The sequence below is a fragment of the Ursus americanus genome, chromosome 2 (genome assembly GCF_024610735.1).
Source record: "Ursus americanus isolate L20-20 chromosome 2, mUrsAme1.1.p, whole genome shotgun sequence".
In the NCBI taxonomy this organism is placed as follows: domain Eukaryota; kingdom Metazoa; phylum Chordata; class Mammalia; order Carnivora; family Ursidae; genus Ursus; species Ursus americanus.
In genome coordinates this window covers 77,439,559-77,464,145 of record NC_142128.1, presented here as the reverse complement: position 1 = coordinate 77,464,145, position 24,587 = coordinate 77,439,559, and the positions used below count along the sequence as shown (strand labels likewise).

At 36.4% G+C, this 24,587-nt stretch overlaps 1 protein-coding gene across 2 annotated transcripts in view; it reads left to right on the top strand.

Moving 5' to 3' along the window:
• The window catches only part of INTS7 (integrator complex subunit 7), an 89,351-nt gene that overhangs the window by 31,819 nt on the left and 32,945 nt on the right, over positions 1-24,587 (top strand). For both annotated transcript variants that reach the window (XM_045787850.2, XM_045787849.2), the window contains exons 7-10: positions 110-232; positions 16,245-16,362; positions 21,316-21,450; positions 24,121-24,218. In XM_045787850.2, the coding sequence (XP_045643806.2) occupies positions 110-232; positions 16,245-16,362; positions 21,316-21,450; positions 24,121-24,218 (474 nt within the window). The remainder of the gene's footprint in view (positions 1-109; positions 233-16,244; positions 16,363-21,315; positions 21,451-24,120; positions 24,219-24,587) is intronic.

The following is a 24,587-nucleotide window of genomic DNA, read 5'->3' as shown; positions in this document are numbered from 1 at the left end:
GCTGCAATTGGAAGTGAATTCTGTCTCAAATCTAAAAGTTGACTGAATTATACTACACACGGTAATTTCAGTGACCGTATTATTCACAAATGACTTATTTCTTTCATAGATTCAGCTTCTATTGCAATATTTGAAGAATGACCCTAGGAAAGCAGTAAAGAGACTTGCTATTCAAGATCTGAAATTACTTGCCAATAAAACACCACACACTTGGAGTAGGGAAAACATTCAGGTATGTAGAACTTTGAACATTAATATGTTTATGGAGAAAAATAATACAACATTGTAAAAAATCATTCTACTTTACATTTTTGTATCTTCGTCATCTTTTAAATGTTTGAACATGAAAAAGATTTAAGGGCATTTTTGATATTTGTGGCAGGTATTGTTTTTTAAAGTGGCAAAGTAAATACATAAAACTTTTATCCTTTCATGTTGCAGTTTCTTTAGTGAGTTAGACTTGCTTCTCAGTTTCTTGTGAATTTTCTCATAGCAGCACTAAGGCTGATTGAGAAGCCCATGAAATCATTTATTTAATTCCTATCTCCTTTACTCACTTTAGGGAGAACAGTTGGTGCTGACTGTGATTTATTAGGGAGAAGGTGCTGGAAGCGTAACTCCACAAAGTATATTTTTCCTTTGCATGGAGAGGAAGGACATTCTCAAGTTTTCTTTAATAAATATAAGGGCAGGTCTCAATCTCTAGACTTTTAATGTGGCATCTTCTATAGCATTTTTTTAGGTTAAGTTAATGTTTTATATTTGTTTTTTCTCAAAACGGAACCCTATTTGTTTATTCATTACTCTTAACAGGTGCACCATTTTCTTAAAAATGCTGTTTTAAAGTGAAATGGAAGATTGTTAGAATTTGACCTGTATTTTCATGGATTTTATTACCTCTTGGTGTCATCATAGCTGCCGTATGACAAAAACCTTTGAATTTCAGATTATGAAACTCAGCTGCTGTGCTAATTGGTTTTTTGTTTGCAATTTTCTAAACACGTTTCAGTAAATTGTGATTGATAGTCACAAATATCCCAAGAGATAAGGGTAGTTGTTAGTATTTGCATTTAGTAGATGAACAAATTAGGGTTCAGAGAGACTTAATATGCTTAAGAGAGCTTCCTAAGAGGACTTAATTAAGATTTTAATTAAGAGAGCTCTGTCCGCTAATGCTTTTTCTACTAAATAATACTGTCTTTCCGAGAAGAGAATGTACTCAGTCAGACACCGAAGGGAACCAAACCCAGCTGAAGGCACTGGATCATCCCTTTTTGTTTTTCTCCTTATGATAGATCACACATACGTAAAAGTATGTAAAATAAATATTTAACAGTTTAAATAAATGTAAATGAAAACAAAGTAGCCACCATCCAGCTAGAAACAGAATACCGCAGGCTCACAGAAGCCTGCCACCTTCCCTGGCACTGTCCTCCCAGATCAGAATCCTAAAGCCAGCCCAAGGGAGACCACTGTTATGACTTCTGTGATGATCATTTTTTCGCTCTTTATTGTTTTACCACCTGAAAAATAATGTTTACTTTTTGTTTTTATTTCTTGTGCTTGACATTATACTGACAAGACTCATACATATGGTTGCATGTTTTTTTCCGTTAATTGCTATGTAGTATTCCAGTATTATATGGAATGGACCACAGTTTACTTGCTCTAACATGCGGCTCTTGAAAACAATGCTGCTATGAGCATTCTTCAGTTTATCTCCTGGCACTTATGTGCAGGAGTTTTTTTATATACTTAATAGTGAAATTGCTGACTTACAGAATATGTATATTTTCAGCTTTGGGGGTAATGTCAAACTTTGTTCCAAAGTGATTGAACCAGTTTACATTCCAAATAAAGAGAATGCCCATTGAGCTACATCCTAAACAGTTTAGAAGTTGTAGTTTTAATTTCTGTTTGCTTGATTACTAAAGAAGTTGAACATCCTTTTAATGTGTTTATTGACCATTTGGATTTCCTTTTTTTGTGACATGGCTGTTCAAGTCTTATTTTTCTGTTGATTTGTAGTCATTCTTTGTATATTATGGATACTTGCACTTTATTGGCCGTTGGCATTCTATATAAATTTCAGAAGCAACTGATCAAATTTCACTTTTAAAAAAGTTGGGAAAAATTGATAATTTCATTGGGATTCCATTGAATGGAAAGATCAATTTGTAACAAGTTGATACTTTTAGAAAATGTTAAGTCTTCTAATGCATGAACATGCTACATCTTTTCATTTCTTTAGATCTCTGTACTGCATCTTTTGCCTTCATCTCTTTTGTCTGATGTTAATGTAGCTACTTCAGTTTTCTCCTGGATGTGTCTGTGTGATAGATTATAATCATTTTAGGGGCACCTGGGTGGCTTAGTTGGTTAAACGTCTGTCTTTGGCTCAGGTCATGATCTCAGGGTCCTTGGATCAAGCCCCACATCGGGCTCCCTGCTCAGCGGGGAGTCTGCTTCTTCCCCTGCCTGCTGCTCCCCCTGCTCGTGATCTCTATCTCTTTCTCTCAAATAAATAAATAAAATCTTTTAAAAAGAAACAGATTATTGTTTTACTTCCTGTCTTTCTTTAATGCATCTTTATATTCAGTTATGTCCTATGTCAATTCTGCTGCAAAGACCTTAAAATACACTACTCATCTATATCCCTCTAAACTCTTATGTATTGTTATCATGTGTCTTAATTCTATCAAACAATTTTGTAGTTTTATAAATTCATTGATTGGACCTTCCGCTGTCTTTACTCTTCTTGCATCTCAGTCTTTCTCTCTGGGATACTTTTTCTTCTGTCTTTGGAAAGTCTTTTAGTGAGGGTCTGTGGTGGTAAGCTCCCCCAGTATTTACTTGTCTTAAAATGTCTTCATTTTGCCCTCAACCTTGAAAGACACTTTCTCTGGGAGTAGAATGCGCAGGACGTCAAGGCTACCATTCTGCTGTCTACTGATTTCTATTATTACTGCTGAGAATAGCAGTCCTCTTTTGAAGGAATTTTTTTTTCCTGCTTTAAAATTTTTCTCTTTAATCTGACGTTCTGCACTATGAACCATCTGATTATAGATTTCTATTTAAACTGTCTAGACTGTCGATTTTCTTGAATTGTAAGATTGGTTCTTTTCAGCAGTTCTGGGAAGTTTTCAGCCATAATTTTTTCAGATATTGCCTTTCCTCCTGAATCATCACTTAAATATATATTAGCCCTTCTGTTAATCCCCCATGTTCCTTATATTCTTTTTTCCATCTCTTTATTTCTTTGTGCTATGTTGTGAATACTTTCTGCTGTTTTAGTTCAATAGTTATTTCTCCAGCTTATCTAAAGTCTTTTCAGATAATGTCTCTGCTCTCCATTTCTATTGGCCCTCTTTCGTAGTACCCTTTTTCCTTATATACTTGCCTGTTTCTTACCTTGAGCTACTCATTTTCCTTGGAAAAGTGTGTGTGGGAATTCTCTGAAGAAGAATTTCTCTAGAGAAGGTTTGGATTTGCTTCTACTAGGTAGAGAAAAAGTCAAGGAAGAGGTAGTGAGTGTGGAAGATGGAGGTTGCAGTGTTTCATAGGGTGGCCAGGGGAGCTCTCACTAAGAAGTTGGCACTTGAGCAGAGACCTAAAGGAAGGACCACCAACTTCGTGGGCCTCTGAAAGAAGAGCATTACCAGCAGAGAGAACAGCAAGCAAGGCCTGAAGTGAGAGCGTTCATGAGTATGAGGTCACTGTGACTATCAGTAGGGGGAGCTGAGTCGGAGATGCTGTAAGGTGGACGGAGTGGATTGCAGATCATTTAGGGCCTGTGAGTCCTTTCTAAGGACTTTAGCACAGGCCATTAGCATTTCTTAATTGAAATATATTTGACATATAACACTGTGTACAGCTTGTTGATATGATACACTTATATATTGTAATATGATTGCCATTGTAGTGATAATTAGTACCCTATCACATTGCGTAATTATCATTTCTTAATTTCAATGGTTGGAATAATTGAGTTCTGGAGTCTTAGCAAGTTTGATGATTATCATACAGTATTGTCCATATTCACTATACATTAGATCTCTAGGACTTACTGCTTGTAAGTTTGTAACCTTAAGCAACATCTGTCTTATCCCCCCATCCCAAGTCAGCTAGAGAAAGACATATACTGTATGATATCACTTACTCGTGGAATCTGAAAAGGCCAAACTTATGAAAACAAAGAGTAAAATGGTGGTTACCAGGGTTGGGGGCTGGTGGACAGAGGACATTAGCATACTTGTTCTAAAAGAGTCTCTCTGACTTAGATGTATTGAGACTAGATTGTAGGGACATAAGAGCAGAAGTAGGGAAAAACATTTAGGAGGTGACTATAAATACTCCAATTAGAAAATACTATGGTTATCTGAAACCAGGGAGCAGTGGAGATAGCAGGGAGAAGTGGTAATATTCTGGATATATTTTAAAGGCAAAGCTGACAGATTTACTGGCAAATTATTCATAGAGTATAAGAGAAAGAAAGGATGATTCAGGGTTTTTGGCTTCAACAAATTTACTTGGAATGGGTAAGACTCTGGGAGGCTTATTTCTTGAAGATCAGGAGTTCAGTTCTGACCAAATAAAGTTTACGGTGTCAGACATCCAAGTGGAGGTGGCAAGGAGTTGGAGTTTAATGAGCAGATCTAGATGAAGTTGTACATATGAGGGCCATCAGTTCGTAGATGGTATTTAAAGTCATGAGACTGGATGAGTCACCTAGGGCGAGAGAATAAATGAGAAGATTCAGGGAATGATGAAATGAGAAATAACCAGCAAAACAGCCTGATAAGCAGCAGCCAGTGAGGTAGGAGATAAGTCCCGAGAGTTTTGTAGGAAGATGGCTGCATTCCGCTCTGTGAGATACCTCACCGTGTTCGAATTCTCCAAGACATGCGGACTCGTAACTTGCCTTTGCATTTAGCAAAATGAAGTCACTGATGACCTGCACGAGAGCAGTTTTACTGGAGTGCAAGACTGACTGGAAAAACAGGAGAAATATCAGAGACAGTAAATGTAGAAAGTGTTTTTAAAGGAGTTCTGCTTTACAACATAAGTCAGTCAGAGAAAAACAAATATCATATGATTTCACTTGTGTGGAATTTAAGAAACAAAACAAAGGATCATATGGGGGGGAAAAGGGAGAGGCAAACCAAGAAACACTCGTAACTATAAAGAACAAACTGATGGGGACACCCGGGTTGCTCAGCCTGTTAAGCATCTGCCTTTGGCTCAGGTCATGATCTCAGGGTCCTGGGATTGAGTCCCAAGTCAGGCTCCCTGCTAAGCAGGGATGCTGCTTCTCCCTCTTCCTCTGCCTCCCCTCCCCCCACCCGTGACTTGTGCTCACTCAGTCTCTTCTCTCTCTTTCTCTCTCACAAATAAATAAATAAAATCTTTGAAAGAAAAAAAAGAACTGATGGTTACCAGGGAGTAGGTGGGGGTGGGTGGAGGTGGGTTGAACAGGTGATGGGGATTAAGGAGGGGACTTGCTGTGATGAGCACCGGGTGACATATGGAAGTGTTGAATCACTAATTGTACACCTGAAACTAATATTACACTAAATGTTAACTAACTGAAATTTAAATAAAAACTAATAAATAAATAATAAAGGAGTTCTGCTTTAAAGAGCAAAGAATTGAGATTGTACTGCTAAATATGTTGTCTGGTTGCTTTTTGTTTTTATCATGAGAGGAATTTAAAGAAACATAGAAATGCCATTAGGCTAGGGAAATAGAGGACTGTCAGTTAAGATACTTGAGTAAAGCGGTGTTTATACATATGGTGTCTGGCATATACATAAAAATGCTTTTTTAAGAGTAGCTCTAATTAAAGGTAACATTATTCTACAGTTTTCCTTCTTGTGTACTTTGGCAAATTGGAGGGTTGGGGTTGTGCTGTCTTAATAAAATGAATTGGGAGCTTTCTCTTTCTATGCTCTGAAATGGTGAATAGCTATGACATCAAAATTTTCTGTCTCCTAAAGATACTGCTTAAAAGATGTTATAAGTCCATCTGAATCTGGAACTTTCTCCAGGGATAATATTTTGAGAGTATTTCCAATTACTTACATGGATGTCGCCCTATCAAAGTTTTCTGCCTCTTCTTGAGCCAGTTTTGATAATAGTTTCCATTTAATTGGCTTCTCAGATTCATTAGTAACAATATAGAGAAACATTATAATTTTTGATATTGTTGTGTTTGAAATTTTATCTTTATTTTTATTTTTTTCTTACTGTTTGTGATTATATCCCCCTTTTCTTAATTAGACTTTGCAGAAGCATGGCTTTCTTATCTTTTTTAAGTGCTTGGAACACTTATTTTTATTCTTGTTTAATAATGAAAGCACTTAAAGCTATTAATTTCCCCCTTAGTGCAGATTGCCTACTTTCCATAAATTATGTCTTCTAGTGCTCTCATTGCCCTTAACTTGAAATGCATTTTTAAAAAATATTGTATTTATTTATTTGAGAGAGACAGAGATAGAGAGAGCACAAGAGGGAAGGAGGGGGAGAAGCATACTCCCTGCTGACCAGGGAGCCCGATGTGATGCCGGACTCCATCCCAGGACCCTGGGATTATGACCTGAGCCGAAGGCAGATGCTTAACCAACTAAGCCACCCAGGTGTCTCTGAAGTGCATTTTTAAAAGTCAGGTTTATTGTGGTATAACTTATTTACAGAAACCTTTCTAGGTATACTGGTCAGTGAGTTCTGATAAATGTCTGTAATTGTGTAACCACCACCACAAATGAGATATAGGACATATTCCTCACCTCACTTTTGGGTTGAGGAAAATGTCCTGTATTCCTTCAGGCTCCTCTGTAGTCAGTCCTTTCCCCAGCCTCTAACAACCACCAATCTGATTTCTGTTCCTGTAATTTTGCCTTTCTAGAATATAAATGAAACCGTACAGTATGTAGCCTTTTGGGTGTGACTTCCTTTACTTCGAGTAACTCGTTGATATTTATCCATGTTGTTGCATTAAGCAGTAATTCATTCCTTTTTATTGCTAAGTAGTATCTTAGTGTACGGACATGCCACGGTTTGTTTATTCATTCACAAGTTCATGGACACTTGGATTGTTTCCAGTTTTTGATATTATAAATCAAGCTACTATTGTACAGGTCTTTTGGAAACATTTCTTGGGTCAGTACCTAGGAGCTGAATTGCTGTGTTGTATGGTAAATGTATTATTAACTTGGAAAGACAAACTGTTTTCCATAATGACTATACCATTTTACATACTCACCAGCCATGTACAAGAGTTCTAGTTCTCCGACTTTGCTAGCATTTTCTATTATATGACTTCATAATTTTAGCCATTTTAATAGGTGTATCGTGATATCTCACCATGGTTTTAATTTGCATTTCCCTAATGACTAATGATATTGAGTATCTTACAGGCTTGTCATCTATATCTCATTGGTGAAGTGCTTATTCTAATCTTTTATGCATTTTTTTTTTTGGTTGTCTTCTAGTTACTGAGTTCTTTATATATTCTGGATATAAATACTTTATTAGCTGTGTATTTTGCAGGTATTTCCTACTAGTAAGTGCCTTTACTACAGGATCTTCTGGAGAGTGAATTTTTCTTTTTTTTTTTACTTTGATGAAATTTAGTGGGGTTTTTTTTTTTCCTCTTTTAGGGTGTGTTTTTTGTGTTTTACATAGGACATCTTTACTGAACCCAAGGTCACAAAATTTTGCCATGTCTTTTCTTCTAGAAGTTTTATGGTTGTGGTTTTATATTCAACTCTGTGTGATTCATTTTGAGTTGACTGTCGTATGTAGTACAAGGTAGGAATTGAGGTGTATTTAGATAGCCAGTTGTGCCAGCACCATTTGTTGAAAAGACTGTCCTTTCTTCCTAGAATTACATTAGCATATTTGTTGAAAATCATTTGACCATATCTGTATAAGTCTCTTTCTGAGTTCTGTTGTTTCTTTGATCTAGGTGTCTCTCCTTAAGTGAATAGCACACTTATTTATTTTTTTTAAGTAATTTCTACACCCAGCGTGGGCCTCCAACTCACAACCCCGAGATCAAGAGTCACGCGCTCTGACTGAGCCAGCCAGTGCCTCAGTAGCACACTATCTTGATAACTGTAGCTTTGTAGTAAGTCTTGGAATCAGATGGTGTGAGTCCTCTACCTTTGTATCTATCAAAATTACTTTGGATGTTCTAGGTCTTTTGCCTTTTCATACAAAGTTTAGAATCAGTTTGTCAGCTTCTCCAAAAAACTTGCTAGCATTTTGATTGGTATTTGTATCTATAGATCAATTTGGAAAGAATTGACATCCTAATAGTACTGAGTTTTCTGATCCATGAACATGGTATATCTCTCCATTTATTTAGGTCTTCCCCAGTTTCTCATCAGCAGTTTTTAGTGTTCAGCGTACAGCTCTTGTACACATTCTGTTAGATTTATTCCTAAGTATTTAATGGTTGTTAGCAGTATTATAAATGATTGGGTTTTTTTTAATTTCCAGGAGAGCAATTTTGATTTCTTTGACCCTGAAATTAATTTTTTTCTTCTTTATTCATATACTTTTTCCAGTTTTATTGAGATGTAATTGACACACATCAGTGTATAAGTTTAAGGAATACAGCATAATGGTTTGATTTACATTTATTGTGAAATGACTGCTGCAGTGGGCTTAGTTAGCTTCTATCATCTCATATAGATACAATAAAAACAAAAAAATTTTTCTTATGATGAGAACTGTTATGATTTTACTCTCTTAACTTTCCTGTACATCACACAGCAGTGTTTACTATAGACACCATGTCGTACTTTACATCCCTAGTACTTATTTATTTTGTAACTCGAAATTTCTATTTTTGAAGTGATTAGTTTTTTGTATTCATGGAATTTTTGTTGTTGCCAACCTTTTGTTATTAATTTCTAATTTTAAAGTTTCTTTGTGGCCCAGTATAGGATCACTTCTTATAAATGCAGTTGACCCTTGAACAATATGTATTTGAACTGTGTGGGTCCACTTATACATGGATTTTTTTTTTAATAAATACAGTACAATACGGCAAATGTATTTTCCTTATGATTTTCTTAGTAACACTTTCCTTTCTCTGGCTTAATTTATTGTAAGTATGTTATACATATAACCTACGAAATACGTGTTAACCAAGTGTTTATGTTTAATTGGTAAGGCTTCCAGTCAGCAGTAGGCTATTAGTAATTAAATTTGGGGGGAGTCCGAAGTTATATATGGATTTTTGACTGTGCAGGGAGACAGCAACCCAAACCCTGGGTAGCTCACGGGTGAACTATAGTTCAAAGATTCAGCTATAGTTTGGAGGATTTGAAAAGAAAGTATATTTTCTATATAATTATATCAGGTATGTTATAAGTAACATATGTAGATAAATATATAGTCTATAATGTGTTACATATTATGTGTTTGTATTTTGTTATATTGATATTGTATATTACTAATATCATTTCAATATAAAGCTATGTTGAATCTACTTTATTGATGATAGTACTCAAGTGTACGATCTTAAATTAGTTTTTTTCTCTTTTTGATCTGTGAAGTTTTGGGATTTATTAGCATTTCACACCAATTTGTGTCTAGCTGTTTAAAAATCTTAATGCTCTCTGGTTGCACAAATAGAACTCTTACTAATATGAAGGAATCCTGTCTCCTATTTTAAGCTTTTTGCCTCAGATTCTTGTGTGTCATTGACATTGCTACTTGTTTATTTTTGTTTGCTTGTATTTATTAGGTCTGCCAATTTTATTATCCTTAACCTTTTTCTGTCATTTAGGTTTCATCCTTTATAAATAGCATCCAATTAGATTTACCTCCTTAGACTTAATCTAATCTAATCTAATCTAATCTAATCTAATCTAAGACATGACTTATTTGCATTTATTAATATACCTGAGGGTTTTTACTTCCTCCATCTTACTTTATGATGTTTTTATACATTCTTTTTGTTTTCTTTCTTCCATTCCTTCCCTTTGTTACCTTGATTGTTTTCTTTATTCTTTTATTCTCTAGTGAATTAAAAAGATTTTTACATGCTAATTAAACTTTTTTTTTTTTACTTTATCTTTCTCTATACTCGGTGTATATTAATCTAAGAGCCTGTGTATCTCTATTAAGAATGAAAAGTGTGGTCTTTGAAATGTCGCAAATGTTAGTAGGTCTGAATTCTCTTCTTTTCTTCTGCCCTTCACTCCCCTCTCCCCCTGTGTCTTACTAAAATAATCTGCAATTTAATGATCAGTTGTCTTCTTTTTTTATGCTATGCAGTGGTTTCTTCATTTGTAATAAATTTTCTCATAATACATGCACTGAACTTCACAGCCACATTAACAGTGACTTAAATGTTAAATGTTTTGATTTCACAGCTTACTAGTGTTTCTTCATTAAACCACATCTTCTCTTGAGTTTTTTATTCTTATTTATCTTTCCTGTAACTGTTTTCTTTGGTTAATTCTAATTGAAAAAAAAATATTTTTTAATATTTGTCTCTCTCACAAAGAATTTTTTCGTGTGCCTGAAACCTGAGCGTATTGATTTTATCTAAATAGATGTGGTCAAATAACCGTTACTTCAGAGCCTAGATATATTTTTGAAAACATTGAAATAGAGCAGAGGAAAACAGTGCTCATGATAAAACCTTTACAAGATAATGGTGTGTTGATTTCAAATTTGAATTTGACTCCCAATTACCAAGAGTAATTCTTTTTCTTCTAAGGTTTCCTCCTTTTCCCTTTCCTTCCTTCCTTCCTCGCATCCCATCTTACCCACCACTGATTGATTTTTGAGTTTTGGTATTTCAAGAGCAATTGTGTCTTTTTCATTGCTACTTTTACTGGTATGTTGGTAGGTATTATATTTTCCACATGGAATCATACATTCCAAGTTTAAAGGAAATACTTTCATTCTGAATGTTAAAAACCCAAAATGAAGGCCTAATATAGTATATTATTATTAAAGTAGTTAAAAACAGAATAACTTCATAGGAACAAAAATATTTTCTCATGTGTTTATAGTTTTGTTTGGATTTTTTTTATACCTTACTAACATAAACATCCATTTTAGTTGGTGTTAATTTGTATTAATAGTTTATTATAGTCTTCTCTGAAGAAGTTGATTTATACAACCTGTCTGTTACAAAGTGAAAGATTATCTGTTTTGTATATTTTCAAAGACATAATTTTATTTTTGGCTTTATATCTCCTGAGAGCTCTGTTTTGTACCTTACCTAATACTAGGAGGAATGACAAGTTAAGCCTGAGAATTAGTTCTTTTAATCATCTTTTTCTTTGTGGGTTAGTACAATGGAAACAGAAAATTTAGAGGGGTTACATCTCTGACAGAGTACTTTTAAACATAACATTTTTCTGTACCTTAAAGATTATAAGTTTTTTGCTATGCTTTTCTGGAACACATCCCTGGTGGCCAGTGCCATTCTAGGGTAGAGGAGAAGCCCCTATTTAGGAACTGACCCAGAAAACAGTAATTCAGGACAGAGCTTCAGTTGAGCAGTGAGGTAAGCCAGCCTAGAGAGAGAAATTCAGACCAAATAGTGAAGAAAACCATGGTAGTGAGTGAGAAAGGGGGCTGTGTTTGGAGAGTTAGATTTTTCCTTTTTGTCAATATGAAAAATGGACCTGGTAAGAGTGTTTTGTAATAGGTCATGTCCTTGGAACAGAAACGAGCCGGATTTCATCGTTGAAATAGGATTGACATGCCATCTCTGGGGAACTTTGTGATGTGTTCTGTTGAGCTGATTTGAATTAACGAACCTTGAAATCAGTGTGTATTTACTGAGGGCATTTTAGATACCCAATACTGTGCTGAGTGACAGAAATCAGAAGATAACATGGTAAATAATTTTATCGAAAATTTTTCTAACACTTTTTCTCAATTTTTTAAATGGCAAAATTCCTTTTACTTTTTAAAAATTATTAATACCGTTATCATAAATGTCTTGCACATGCCTTCTCGGTTGTCCCAAAAGGTTAAATGTCTCTTAATACACAGAGCACTCTATAAGACATCATTTTGAATACTTATAAATACAAGACAGAGTCCTTAACTTCTGGGGCTGTTGGGCTGAGGATTTTATTCCTAAATATAAGCTAATTAACAGCATAAGGCAGGACAATTTAGGCAGTAAGACATAGGTAAATGGAAATGGCTTAAATATTTGAATAAACAGAAAAGACTACGGCATTAAACACAATCACTTTTTTAAAAAACTGCTTTCTTTTGCGCTTCAAAAACAGCATCTTTGTCTGCTTTTATTTCTTTATCCTTCACTCTTTCTTTAATACACTTGCATTTGGATCTGTTTCCCTATCACTTTTGCTTATTCACTTCAAATGTCACCAGTGTTCTTAATGCTAAATCCGGAGGCTTGTCTGCCTTTGTCATCTTTCCTTTTAGTATATTTGGCACTGTCAGCCGTAATTACCCGTTCTCTTGGCTTCTTTGCACTGAACTTCTTTGCACTCATTTTTCCCACTGTTGGAACTGTATCCTTTCTGGATTCTTCACTGCCACTTTTTTTCAGAATTGCATCTTTGAGTTGCATCTAGGTGCTTCCTCCTGTTCATTCTCTGCCGTTCTGACGGCGTCCCCTCACGTCAGTGTGGGCGTTCTCCAGCAATCTAGTCCTTCTCCCTGAGCTTCTGAACTGCTCTTCAGCATAGTAGCTTGTAGGGCTTGCAAAGTTCTTTGACTCTCAGGAGCTTTTTATTACTACAGACAATAAATGTCACCCCCACTTTTATTTTATTTTAAAATTATTTTTATGCCAATATGTTCATGTGTCAGAATTCAAAAGCTGCAACAGGGCATGTATCATAAAGTATTTCCACTTACTCTTCTGCCTTCCACTCCTTTGCGGAGTGGCAACCAATGTCTAATTTCTTATATTTTTTTCCTAAGATGTTTTATGTGAAAACAATTCTACAGGGTGTCTGGGTGGCTTAGTCAGTTAAGCATCCAGCTTGTGATTTGGGCTCAGATCATGATCTCCTGGGTCATGTGCTTGAGCCATGTCAGGTTCTGCACTCAGCGGGGAGTCTGCTTAAGGTTCTCTTCCCTCTGCCCCTCCCGCGACTCACATACATTCTCTCTCTGTCAAATCTTAAAAAGAAAGAAAGAAAGAAAGAAAGAAAGAAAGAAAGAAAGAAAGAAAGAAAGAAAGAAAGAAAACAATTATGTATGAATCTTTACCCCCATTTTACAGACAAATAAGTTGAGACTCAGGTTTCAGTAATTGGCTCAGATCAGAGATGGTAAGTGGCAGAGCCAGAATTCTGATGCAAGTCTTCCAGTTAAAAATCTGTTACATGTCAGATTCCAAATGCCTGGTAGATTTTCCTCTTGGATTTCATATCTCTTCCTATTTCTGTCCTTCCTCTGAAATTAGCTGATCTCCCTAAACTCTCAGTCTTCATAAATGTAATCAACATTCTCTGGTCATCAGGTTTGAAATTTTGTAATAATTATTGAAGCCTTCTTGTTGATTCCCGCATATGTCATCAGTTTCAGAACGCCTCTCATATTCACCCTCTATTCTCCATTCTGACCCTCAAGCTGTAGTTCAGGTCGTAGTCCATCACCACCTGCCTGGATTACTGCCCTAGGCTGTAGATTGGCTCCTTGGCCCTCATCTGTTTATCATTGCTAGAATAATCCCTAACGCTTTTGATAGCATTATTCCTCTCCAGTGGCTTCCTTTTTCCTTTCGAATCAAGCTTAAATTACTCTGCCTGACTTTCAGGGCCATCTTTAATCTGGCCTAATCTTCCCTAGTCAGTGTTTTTCTCTCTTAGCCTTCATCCCTTTTGGACATATCTCCTGTTAGGCCACAAATCAATATTCCATACTCTGGCCTACCCACCACACTTCTTGTTCGCTTCATCTCCATCACTGTCTTCCCTTCCATTACCAGAAACCTACTTCGTCTTTCAAGTCCATTTCCATTCCTGCCATGATCATTTGCTGCTGCTGCTGCTGCTGCTGTTTTTATTATTAACTAGGGTTTTCTTTCAGTTGAAGAAATACACATGCACATGATAAAAAATTCAGAGTTCAAGGTGCATAATGAGTGAAAACAAGTCTGTCTTATAAGTCATCTCTTCTCTCAACTCTCCCCTGCAGAGGTGGTCAGTGTTACTAGTTTCTTATGTATCCTTCTGAATTTTGTCATCCATATACAAGCATGTGTATGTCCCATTTTTTTCTGTATGAAAATGAAAATAGAGTATATGCATGTTCTGAACCTTTTCTCACTTAACAGTACATCTTGGGGGAACATCTGGTTCTGCTTCATTTAGATCTGCTTCATTCTTTCACCAGCTGTGTGGTACTCCCTTTATATTTCCATTCCCACCAATGGACATTAGAGTTGTTTGCAGTACTTTGACTGTTACTACTTACATTGCTACATTGACTAGTTTGTTAAAAAAAAAAAAAAAAAAACACAGACACCATTGTGAGCATACATTTCTAAAAGAGGAGTTCTTGCGTCCAGTGATACATACAATTAAAGTTTTTATATTTAATGCCAACTACCCGCTAATGAGGTTTACGCCATTTTACCTTTCTATTGCCAGTGTGAGAGCAACTGTTGCCCCACACTGTTTTCAGTAGTACGTCTTATTAAACTTTAATCTTGTCCAATCTGGTGAAACAAAATCTCCTATTTTAAATTTTTCCAATTATGGGTGAGATTTAACATCTTATTTTTAAAAGGCATTTGTATAAATTTTATCTGTGAACTCATTTTTCTATTGGGTTGTTTGCCTATTTATTAGTAAGAACTTCTTATATATTAAGGTAATTGGACCTTGATTGACCTTACATGATATGAATATTTTTCCCAAATTTGGGTATTTTTACTTTTCTTTTCCCATGTTAACCCTTAGTACTTTTTACAGTTTTGGTTTTTATTTGCCATAAAAAAGAAACAAGGGTGTAGTTTTATTTTACCCAGATGACTGGCTAATTGTCCTTGAGTTATTATTGAAAAGTCCCTCTGATTTGAAATGCCATTAGCATATATTAAATTCTGTGTATTTGAATCCCTTTCTGGGACCAGTTCTCTCTCATTGATTTCTCTGCCCATGAGTAGGAAAAACTTCTTTGACTTGCACAGGTTTATTATACATTTTATATTTGGTGGGGTTTGTTTTGTCCATCATTATACTTCATCAGAATTTTTCTGGATATATTTTGATTTTAATTTTTCCATTTGCTCTTTAGAAACAGGTTATGTATACCTCTCCACTCCCAAGATTTTGTTGACATTTTTATCTGGGACATAATAAATCTGTTGTTTAACCCTTTCAGAAATTTTGTTTTTGATTTTTCCCCTTGTCTTTAAGTCTTGCTATTTTCTGAACCTTTGTCTTTGTGGGAGAATGGGAATTAGTTTAATTTAGTGGGGCAGTCATGTGACCATTTATATGACATGTCCTAAGAGTAGATGTGCAGGATGAGGCAAGAGTCACCGTAGTACGAGTACGTATCCATAGTTGACGTTACTGAAAGAAACACGATCATCTTGATTCTGATAATTCGTCAGACCACATTAGTCAGGAGTAGAGTGGATGATCCGAAATGGAGGAAGACAGTACACTCCCTTACATACAAGGTAGGCTGCCATGCTCTGTTATTTTTTTGTTTAAATATACATGTATGAACTAAGATTTTTATCTCTCCATGAAGCAAAGTATAGTGGAGGTTCTGCTTGTATGGACTGAGTAGTACGTAATTTCCAGTGGGCTTACAAAAATCAGTCATGATGACCTTTTTTTTTTTTAATAGACTTTATTCTTCAGAATAGGTGTAGATTTACAGAAAAATGGAAAAGATGGTACAGAGGGTTGCTGCACACCCCACACCAAGTTTCCCCTATTGTTGGTCTTTGACATTAGTGCAGCACATTTGTTAAAATTAATAAACCAATGTTGGTACATCATTATTATTAACCAAAGTTATTCTTTGTTCTGGTTGCTTTAGTTTTTACTTAGGGTCCTTAATTGGTTCCAGGATCCCATCTAGGAAACTGCATTATATTTCACTAACATGGCTCCTGATATTCCTCTTGGCTCTGGCAGTTTGCCTAAAGTGTATTATCATGGGCAAAAAGATGGAATTTTTCTAAAAGCTAGAACATTTAAAACAAGTAAGGAGTTTTAAGGTATTTCAACTTCTGTGTTCCCTTTCCCTCTGTATTCCAGGCACTCTGTGAATGTGCCCTCCAGACTCCTTATGACAGCCTGAAACTCGGGATGCTGTCTGTCCTTTCGACACTGTCAGGGACCATTGCCATCAAACATTACTTCAGCATAGCTTCAGGTAAGGAGAAGAAAGGAGAGGACATATGGATAATGTGCTGGTCCCTTTTCTCATTTTGATGGTTCAGGTTGTTTCTTCTGTAAAGCCTTAGAATCCAGAACGGTTTCAATCTGGTACTCTGTTATATGCCAGTGACTTATCTGAAAGTGATTTCTTCACTAATGCCTGCGGTCATAACATTTTGCATTCTTGATCATAATTCAAGGGTATTGTTTTTTCTAGATTTGCCCTGTTTTGAATCATGTGTACATGAAAGAATATTTTTGAGGATACTTAATGTAGCTCATTTACATTTGTATGTCTCTGAGTCAAAGTGTCCTTTGGATTTAAGTACATTTCAAAGGCCAGATGGTGGTGAATTTTAAAAGCAAATGTCATATGCCTTCTTTTAGGTATATGTTATTCCTCTGGAAAATGGTTAAAATAAAACTTCACCCCAGTTCAATAACGCTTTCCTAGTCGCCTGTTGCAGATGGTTTAACTTCAAAATGCCTCGATTAATGCCCAGCGAGGAGCTTGCTCACCTAACAGACACGGCTAAAGTGTTGTGTTTTGTTTTAATGCAGGTTTTGTGGGATCTGTATTGCTTCCTGTTCAGTCCATTAATTTGAAGTGAATTCGTTAAAGACCTGCAATGTCCCTTTGTCCTTTTTATGGCTTCACAGCCTGTGAACTTACTGGGTAAAGGGAACTCCCTGCCATATATATAAGTCTTAACAGGAGGATGAAAATACCTGGTACTCTGTTTGCCAGGCCTCCCTGCCAGCTAGGGTGTACCCATGTGGCCTGGCCTCAGCTGACCGTGTCATACCACAGGCTGAATTGGGAGCCAGTAACAATCAGAAGTAGGGAAGTAGGAGAATCCGTTCCAGTGCTGCAGCAGTGACCGTGGCCACACCATTTCCAGGGTCTCCTGTAGTAGAGGGCATTTGCTCTGTTACGGTACCTTTGGCAGCAGTGTAAGCCGTGACAGCGAGGAATCTGTGGATGGTGGTAATACCTTCATTGAACTAATTCTGTGCATGGTTTGGGCTGTGATCTTGGTTGGTTGCTAGCCTGGCCTTTTTCCTGTCTGTTTTCTGAACTTAGTTTTCTAGCCTTTCCACTAATTCTGTGAGGTATTTCTATTTCAGTTATCTACTGCTTTGCAATAAATCACCTCAAAACTTAATGGCTTAAGGGACAACTGGGTGGCTCAGTCATTTAAGCATCTGCCCTCAGCTCAGGTCACGATCCCAGGGTCCTGGGATCGAGCCCCACATCGGGCTCCCTGCTCAGCGGGCAGCCTGCTTCTCCCTCTGCCTGCTGCTCCCCCTGCTTGTGCTCTCTCTCTGACAAATAAATAAATAAAATATTTTTTTAAAAACTTAGTGGCTTAAAACCATCACCATTGTATTCGCTCTGATTCTGCATATCTGAGTTTTCACTGACCTCAGCTGGGTGCTTCTCCCAATCTCACGTGGGCTTTTACTCATAAAACTGCAGTCATCTGGAACCTTGACCATTCTGGATGGTCTAAGGGGGCCTCATTCACCAGCTGGAGGTAGAAAGGCTTCCTCCTCCATATGACTCAGCAGGCTAGCTTAGCCTGGTTTGCGTCATGTTCTCAGGGTTCTAGTAGCAGCCAAAAGAAGGCAAGCCACCAGCACGTAAGCACTTCTTATTAGTCTTTTACTTGCACGTTTGTTAGTGTCTCAATAGGCAGAGCAAGTCACATGGCCAAGCCCAGATAAGTGGGGAAATAAACACCTCTTGAGGCAAGGAATTAGAAAATTGCATTGCAGAGGGGTATGCCTACAACGGGTGGGATATATTATCACAATCCTTTTTATCAACAATGTGTCATATACCCATTGTACTTTCGAGAAGTTCTTTTCCTGCATAAATCAGCCAGTCTCAGTTTCTCAGCTTATAGTTAATATCCTTGACAGACATCCTACTTTAAAAGAGCTGTAAGAGTATTAATTGTATCTTATAATTTATAAGTGCCTTCCCACAGAAGGTCTCATTGCTTCTGTACAAGTAGCCTTTCAAGTGAGGCACATAGAAAGGAGTTTATAAGTGTTAAAATTGAGGCTTACAAAGTTTCAATGATACGTCCAAAGTCACATACTTAGGAAGTACCTTAGTCTAGGCCTGAACTGAGAGGTTCTGACCCACGCACAGTTATTTTTAGACTAAACAGACCTAGAAGCAAAATGACTTTCTTTTTCTTTATTTTTTAATTCCAAAGTCATTTGTAAGCCTTTGTCAGGTTATAATATTCAAGCATTTCTCGAGCTTTGTCCTTTTATTGAATTTTAAATTTTATTAAATTCCAGTTTATATATGGAATTAAGCAAAAGGTTTAAATAACCAGACTAGGTAATGTTCACAACAAATGAAAGTCAAGGACTTTCCAAAATTAGATTATTTCCATAGGCAATAGTAAATGTTAAAGTATGTTTTCATTGATTAGATTTTTTTCAGTATAAGCAGGATCGTTCGTAAAACAAACTTAAATTTAGTGTCTTAAGTGATCACTAACAAATGGCTCTTAAGCATATAAGATGTTCAGTATCACCCATACCTAAGAAGAATGCCAAATAAGAACAACAGTGAAATACTTCACCAACCCGTCAGATTGGCAAAGATTCAGAAGTTTGATAACAGTTGTCTAGCCATTCATTCATTGCTGGTGGGCGTGGGTGAATAGCCATTCATTCATTGCTGGTGGGATTGTGAATTATTAAATGTCTGCGTAGGTGATTTGGAAATATTCATCAAAATTATAAATGACCCAGAAATTCCTGTTCTAGGAATTGATCCTACTAATATATTCACACATTTGAGAAATGACAGATGTACAAGGTTATTCATAGCATCATAGTATGTAATAGCAAAACATTGTCCATCAGCAGGGATATAATAGCATTAAAAAAATCCATCAAGAGGGACCTCACTGAAGAAATTATGACACACAACTCCAATAGAAGTCAATATAATTTATTAAAGAGAATATATGGCATGGAATAATCTATATGATATAATGTTTAAAGGGCAATAAAGATGCAAAGCTGTGTGATAAAAGAAAAAGAAATCGAGAAACGTGTGCCTGCAAATGTCTGGAATGATACACAAGGAACTGAGAAGTTCGGGTGCATGAGGAAGACTTCATTTACTGACTTTCTAGCTTTTTCTACTACTTGTTGAAACTTTTGAACCAGGTGAATTTATCTGAGTAAATAATTTTTAAATAAATAAAAAATTAAATTAAAAATAGTTTTGTCCCTAAAACAGTAAACATAGAAAAAGGCTGCAAAATATATTTTAAAGGGAGAATATTGGCTGCTGCCTGCTAATCGTGATTATGTGTGAATTTTTAAATTCTGAATTTTTCTGATTTTTTTCCAAGTTTTCTATGATGAGTCTTTATGGGAAAAAAGAAAAATGTAGGTTGCAAAACACGTTTGTACATCTATAAATGAGTCTGTATTGTCCAAATCAAACGGGCAAGACAAAGAATGGAGGAAATACAAGTTCTGTAGTCTTGAAAAAACTTTTCTAATATTTTGCCTGTTTTAAAAATACTGAGGGTTTATCTGAGCTAGTACTTTTATGTTAAACTGGAAAACATATGTCCCCCACTGCCTGGGATGGTCTTGATTTATGTCTGTTGTAATTAGGAATTGTGTCCCCCTCAACCTCAAAAAATTTGATCACCTTTGGTGTGAGAGGCAAGGCTTAAGTTGATGTTAATCATGGAAAAATAAGCAAGAATGGAGAAAGGAAGGCAGGAACAAGAGAGCCTGCTAAAAAGCTGAAAAGCTTTAATGTGATTCTTCTTAAAGTTCATTCACTTATACCTGAGAGTTTCTCACTATAAATAAAAATACAACGTAAACCTTAGATTACAGAATTTAAAAAGTTGCTGCAGAGACACCTGGATGGCTTAGTCGGTTAAGCCACTGCCTTCAGCTCAGGTCATGATCCCAGTGTCCTGGGATCAAGTCCCACATCAGGCTCCCTGCTCAGTGGGGAACCTGCTTCTCCTTCCTCTGCTCGTGCGTGTATGCATGTGCTCTCTCCCTCTCTCTCCTACTCTCAAGTAAATAAAATCTTTTGAAAATATAAATAAAAAGTTGCTGCAATTTATAGCATAGAACTTAAGGCATAAAGCACAGGGTAGGGCATAACTAACAGATTTTGTGATCTCAGCGGCAAGATGCTTAAAATCTTTGAGCTTCAGTTTCTTCTGTAAAAATAGGGCATTGAATCACATGATTCCGGAATCCTTTCCAGTTCTAAAATCATGAATTCTGGGGGCACCTGGGTGGTTCAGGTGGTTAAGCACCTGCCTTTGGCTCGGGTCATGATCCCAGAGTCCTAGAATAAAGCCCAGCATCAGGCTCCTTGCTCAGCAGAGAGCCTCCTTCTCCCTCTGCCCCTTAGCCCACTCATGCTCTCTTTCTCTCTCTCTCTCTCAAATAAATAAAATCATAAAAAAATAAATAAAATCATAAATTCTGTGTAAACCTTTTGCAGTATAACTATATGCCAGCCATTGAGGTGGGAAAAGCAAACTTAAAATTTTTGTTTCTTTCCTCTCTTGAAGATAAGGTTTTTCTGAGAAGAGGCCTAAAATTGACATCCATTTTAGTGAGAATCCATTTGCTCTACCAAGATAAAGTCTTCAGTTTTGGATTTTGCTGTGTTCCTTGGTCAGTTTTTATTAATATCTTAATGGGAAAGTCCTATATTATTTTAGATCCTAATCATTACAGACTATTAGGACATACCTATTCTAAGTTCCTTGGCAGGAGAAACAGGAATGATGGTTTATGTTGATGATGGAGGAAAAGGAGATGGAGTAGAGATTTTCTCTTGAAAATAAGAACAACGAACCTATACATTGAACTGCTTTTGAACTTTATAAGTGAATTAATTCTGTGCTCCTTTTCTCTTCTTGTTTAGGAAATGTGGGTTCTTCCCCCAGATCCTCTGACTTGGTCAGATTAGCCCAAGAATGCTGTTACCATAATAACAGGGGAATTGCCGCTCATGGAGTACGAGTCCTAACTAATATAACGGTCTCTTGTCAAGAAAAAGGTAAGTTTGATCAGGACTGATACTATGTATAAACTTTTGGATTGAAGTTTGGGTGGAATTCTGTGTGTGTGTGTGTGTGTGTGTGTGTGTGTGTGTGTGTGTGTGTGTTTTAAATCCCTTCTTTTTAGCACATATGCTTTTATCTACCAGTTGCCTCCTAAAGTCTTCTTAGAGCAGGTTTTGTCAAAACTATTTAATCCTATGAAAAATAAAAATATATATATGAGGACCTTGGGATTGGGATTGTGAAATTGAAAGGTTTCAAGGAGCATTGCCCATTTCAACCCAGAGCTTCACTTTGCATGCATGGTGCTGTGGGTAGGGATTGCTTATGACTGCCCTGTGGTATGACAGTTTGTTCACCTGTACCAAAACCTGGAAAATTGAGGAAAAAATACCTTAAGTTACCAAGGGGCTTAACAAATCATTTCACCTAGGGGCAAATGAATTAACAGAGTAATATGAATTAAATTTGCCTAGAATTTGTCTCTAGGTATTTTAAGTATTAAGCGGATTTGCATAATTTAGGATGTGAATAGAAAATAATGCGTATGTTTTATTGTATTCCTAGTATCTTTGACCTAAAGGCTTGAGTAAATTCAAGCTGGTGTTCAGAAACAGCGATGCATTTTGGATGCTTCTTCTGTTTCGGTGTTTATTTTGATCTTCATTAAGGATCTTAAGTGGGGATCTTATCCCCACTAGACGTCAGCACTGCTCATTCCTAGTACCTATTTTTTTCTAGCACCCTGACCTTCACTAGACTTAGCACTGTCAAGCCCTACACGAATGCAGGTGACATTTCTTTAAAATTGTTCTTTAAATGTTGATTCTTATTTGAATAATTAAATGTGTTTTCTTTTTGATAAAGTAATGAGTATTTTCTACCATGTAACGTGGAAAACTGTGTGTTCTCAAAGCTCCTATATATTAACCTTAATATGCTTAACTAATATATTCAGAACTTTTTTAGAACTTCTAGAGAAATTTTCGCCCTACGATAGTGGAAATATGCTATAGGACTCCTATTACATGAGATACCTTAAGGGGTTTGTTCTTTGTGGCCTGACTTAAAACATTAATAAAGTTATGTGGAGTTTTTATTACTCCTAAAGAGGTTTCCGTTTTCATTAGGAAGTTACATTGTAGGTGGAAATGGACGAGCATAATTTATGTCTAGTTAGGAAGATTTGTGTCTGGTTAGGAAGATCTATTTGTGTTAGGAAGGTACTACATGGTTTGCTGTTCCTGGTCTTTTCCTCAGCTAAGCTGGTGACAGTGTTTTCAGTTATGCTTTATTTATACCTTTGTGGCTTTAGCTCTTGATTTAACATGGGAGTATAGAAACCTTTTTTTTTTTAATATTAGTTTCAGGTGTACAACATAATGATTTGATATTTGTATATATTGTGAAATGATCATCACAGTCTAGTTAACATCAGTCACCATACATCGTTAAAAAATTTTTTTTCTTGCTCGTGATGAAAACTTTAAAGATCTATTCTCTTAACTTTCAAATATGCAATACAGTATTATTAACTATACTCACCATGCTGTATTCATTTTATAACTGGAAGTTTGCACCGTTCAACCCCCTTCTCCCATTTTGCCCACCACCTGCCTCTGGCAGTCACCAATCTGTTCTCTGTACCTATGAGCTCACTTTTTGTTTGTTTGTTTGTTTGTTTAGATTCCACATGTGAGTGAAATCATATGGTATTTGTCTTTTTCTGACTTATTTCACTTCACATAATGCCTTCAGAATTGATCCATGTTGTCTCAAATGGTAGGTTTTCCCTTTTTTATGGCTGAATAATAATCCATTGTGTATGAATACGACATTATCTTTATCTATTCATCCACTGGTGGACTCTTAGGTTGTTTCCATGTCTTGGCTATTGTAAATAATGCTGTAATGAACATGGGGGTGCATATGTCTTTTTGAGTTAGCATTTTCATTTTCTTTGGGTAACTACCCAGAAGTGGAATTGCTGGATTATACGCTAGTTCTGTTTTTCATTTTCTGAAGAACCTCCACACTGTCTTCCGGAGCAGCTGCACCAGTTTGCAGTCCCACCAACAGCGCGCAGGCTCCCCTTTTCTCCACATCCTTGCCAGCTTGTTTTTTCTTGTCTTTTTGATACTAGCCATTCTAGCAGGTATGAGGTGATATCTCATGGTGGTTTTGATTTGTATCTCCCTGATGATTGGTGATGTTGAGCATCTTTTCATGTACCTGTTCGCCATCTGGAGATCTTCAGAAAAATGGCTCTTCAGGTCCTCTGCCCAGTTTTTAATTAGATGGTTTGTTTTTTGCTATTGAGTCATATGAGTTCTTTATATATCTTGGGTATTAACCCCTTACCAGATCCATGATTTCCAAATATTTTCTCCCATTTTCATTTTGTTGTTGGTTTCCTTTGCTGTGCAGAAAAGCCTTTTAGTTTGATGTAATGTATATATTTTTAGAATCGTAAAGTAGTGGAAAAATGGAAGTCTGAGGATTGCCTGTACATTTCAGAAGTAATGACACATGTACTTTTTCAGGAAGGTTAGCTTTCTTAGATCTTCGCTCCTTAGTGTTTTTTTCTTCTAAGTGCGTGTGTGCGTGCGTGTGTGTATTTAATCTTCTCTACTTGACCACTGTAAAATTTAGTGTTTTTCCTCTAGACCTTTTGGCACTGGAACAAGATGCTGTCTTTGGCCTGGAATCCCTTCTGGTACTTTGTAGTCAAGATGATAGTCCAGGTGCTCAAGCCACTTTAAAGGTGAAAATGTCACTTATTTTAATATAATGCCTGTTTTTATTGCCTAAATTAGGGATTGGCAATCTCTCTATAAAGGACCAGATAGTAATATTTTAAGTTTTGTGGGCTGTATACTCTTTGTCACAACTACTCAGTTCTGCAGCTGTAGGACGAAGCAGCCCTCGGCCGTGTGTAAGAGGGAACGGATAGGCAGTGTGGTGGTGTGACAGTAAAACTTTATTTATAAAACCAGGTGGGAGTTGCCAAAAGGCAGTGGTTTGTCAGCTCCAGCTCAAACAAACATTTGCCCTTGATCTTCACTTTCAAAACTATCATATTGACCATTGCTATTCCAAAGGATAGACAAAGTAAAAATCTGAGCTTTGGCCT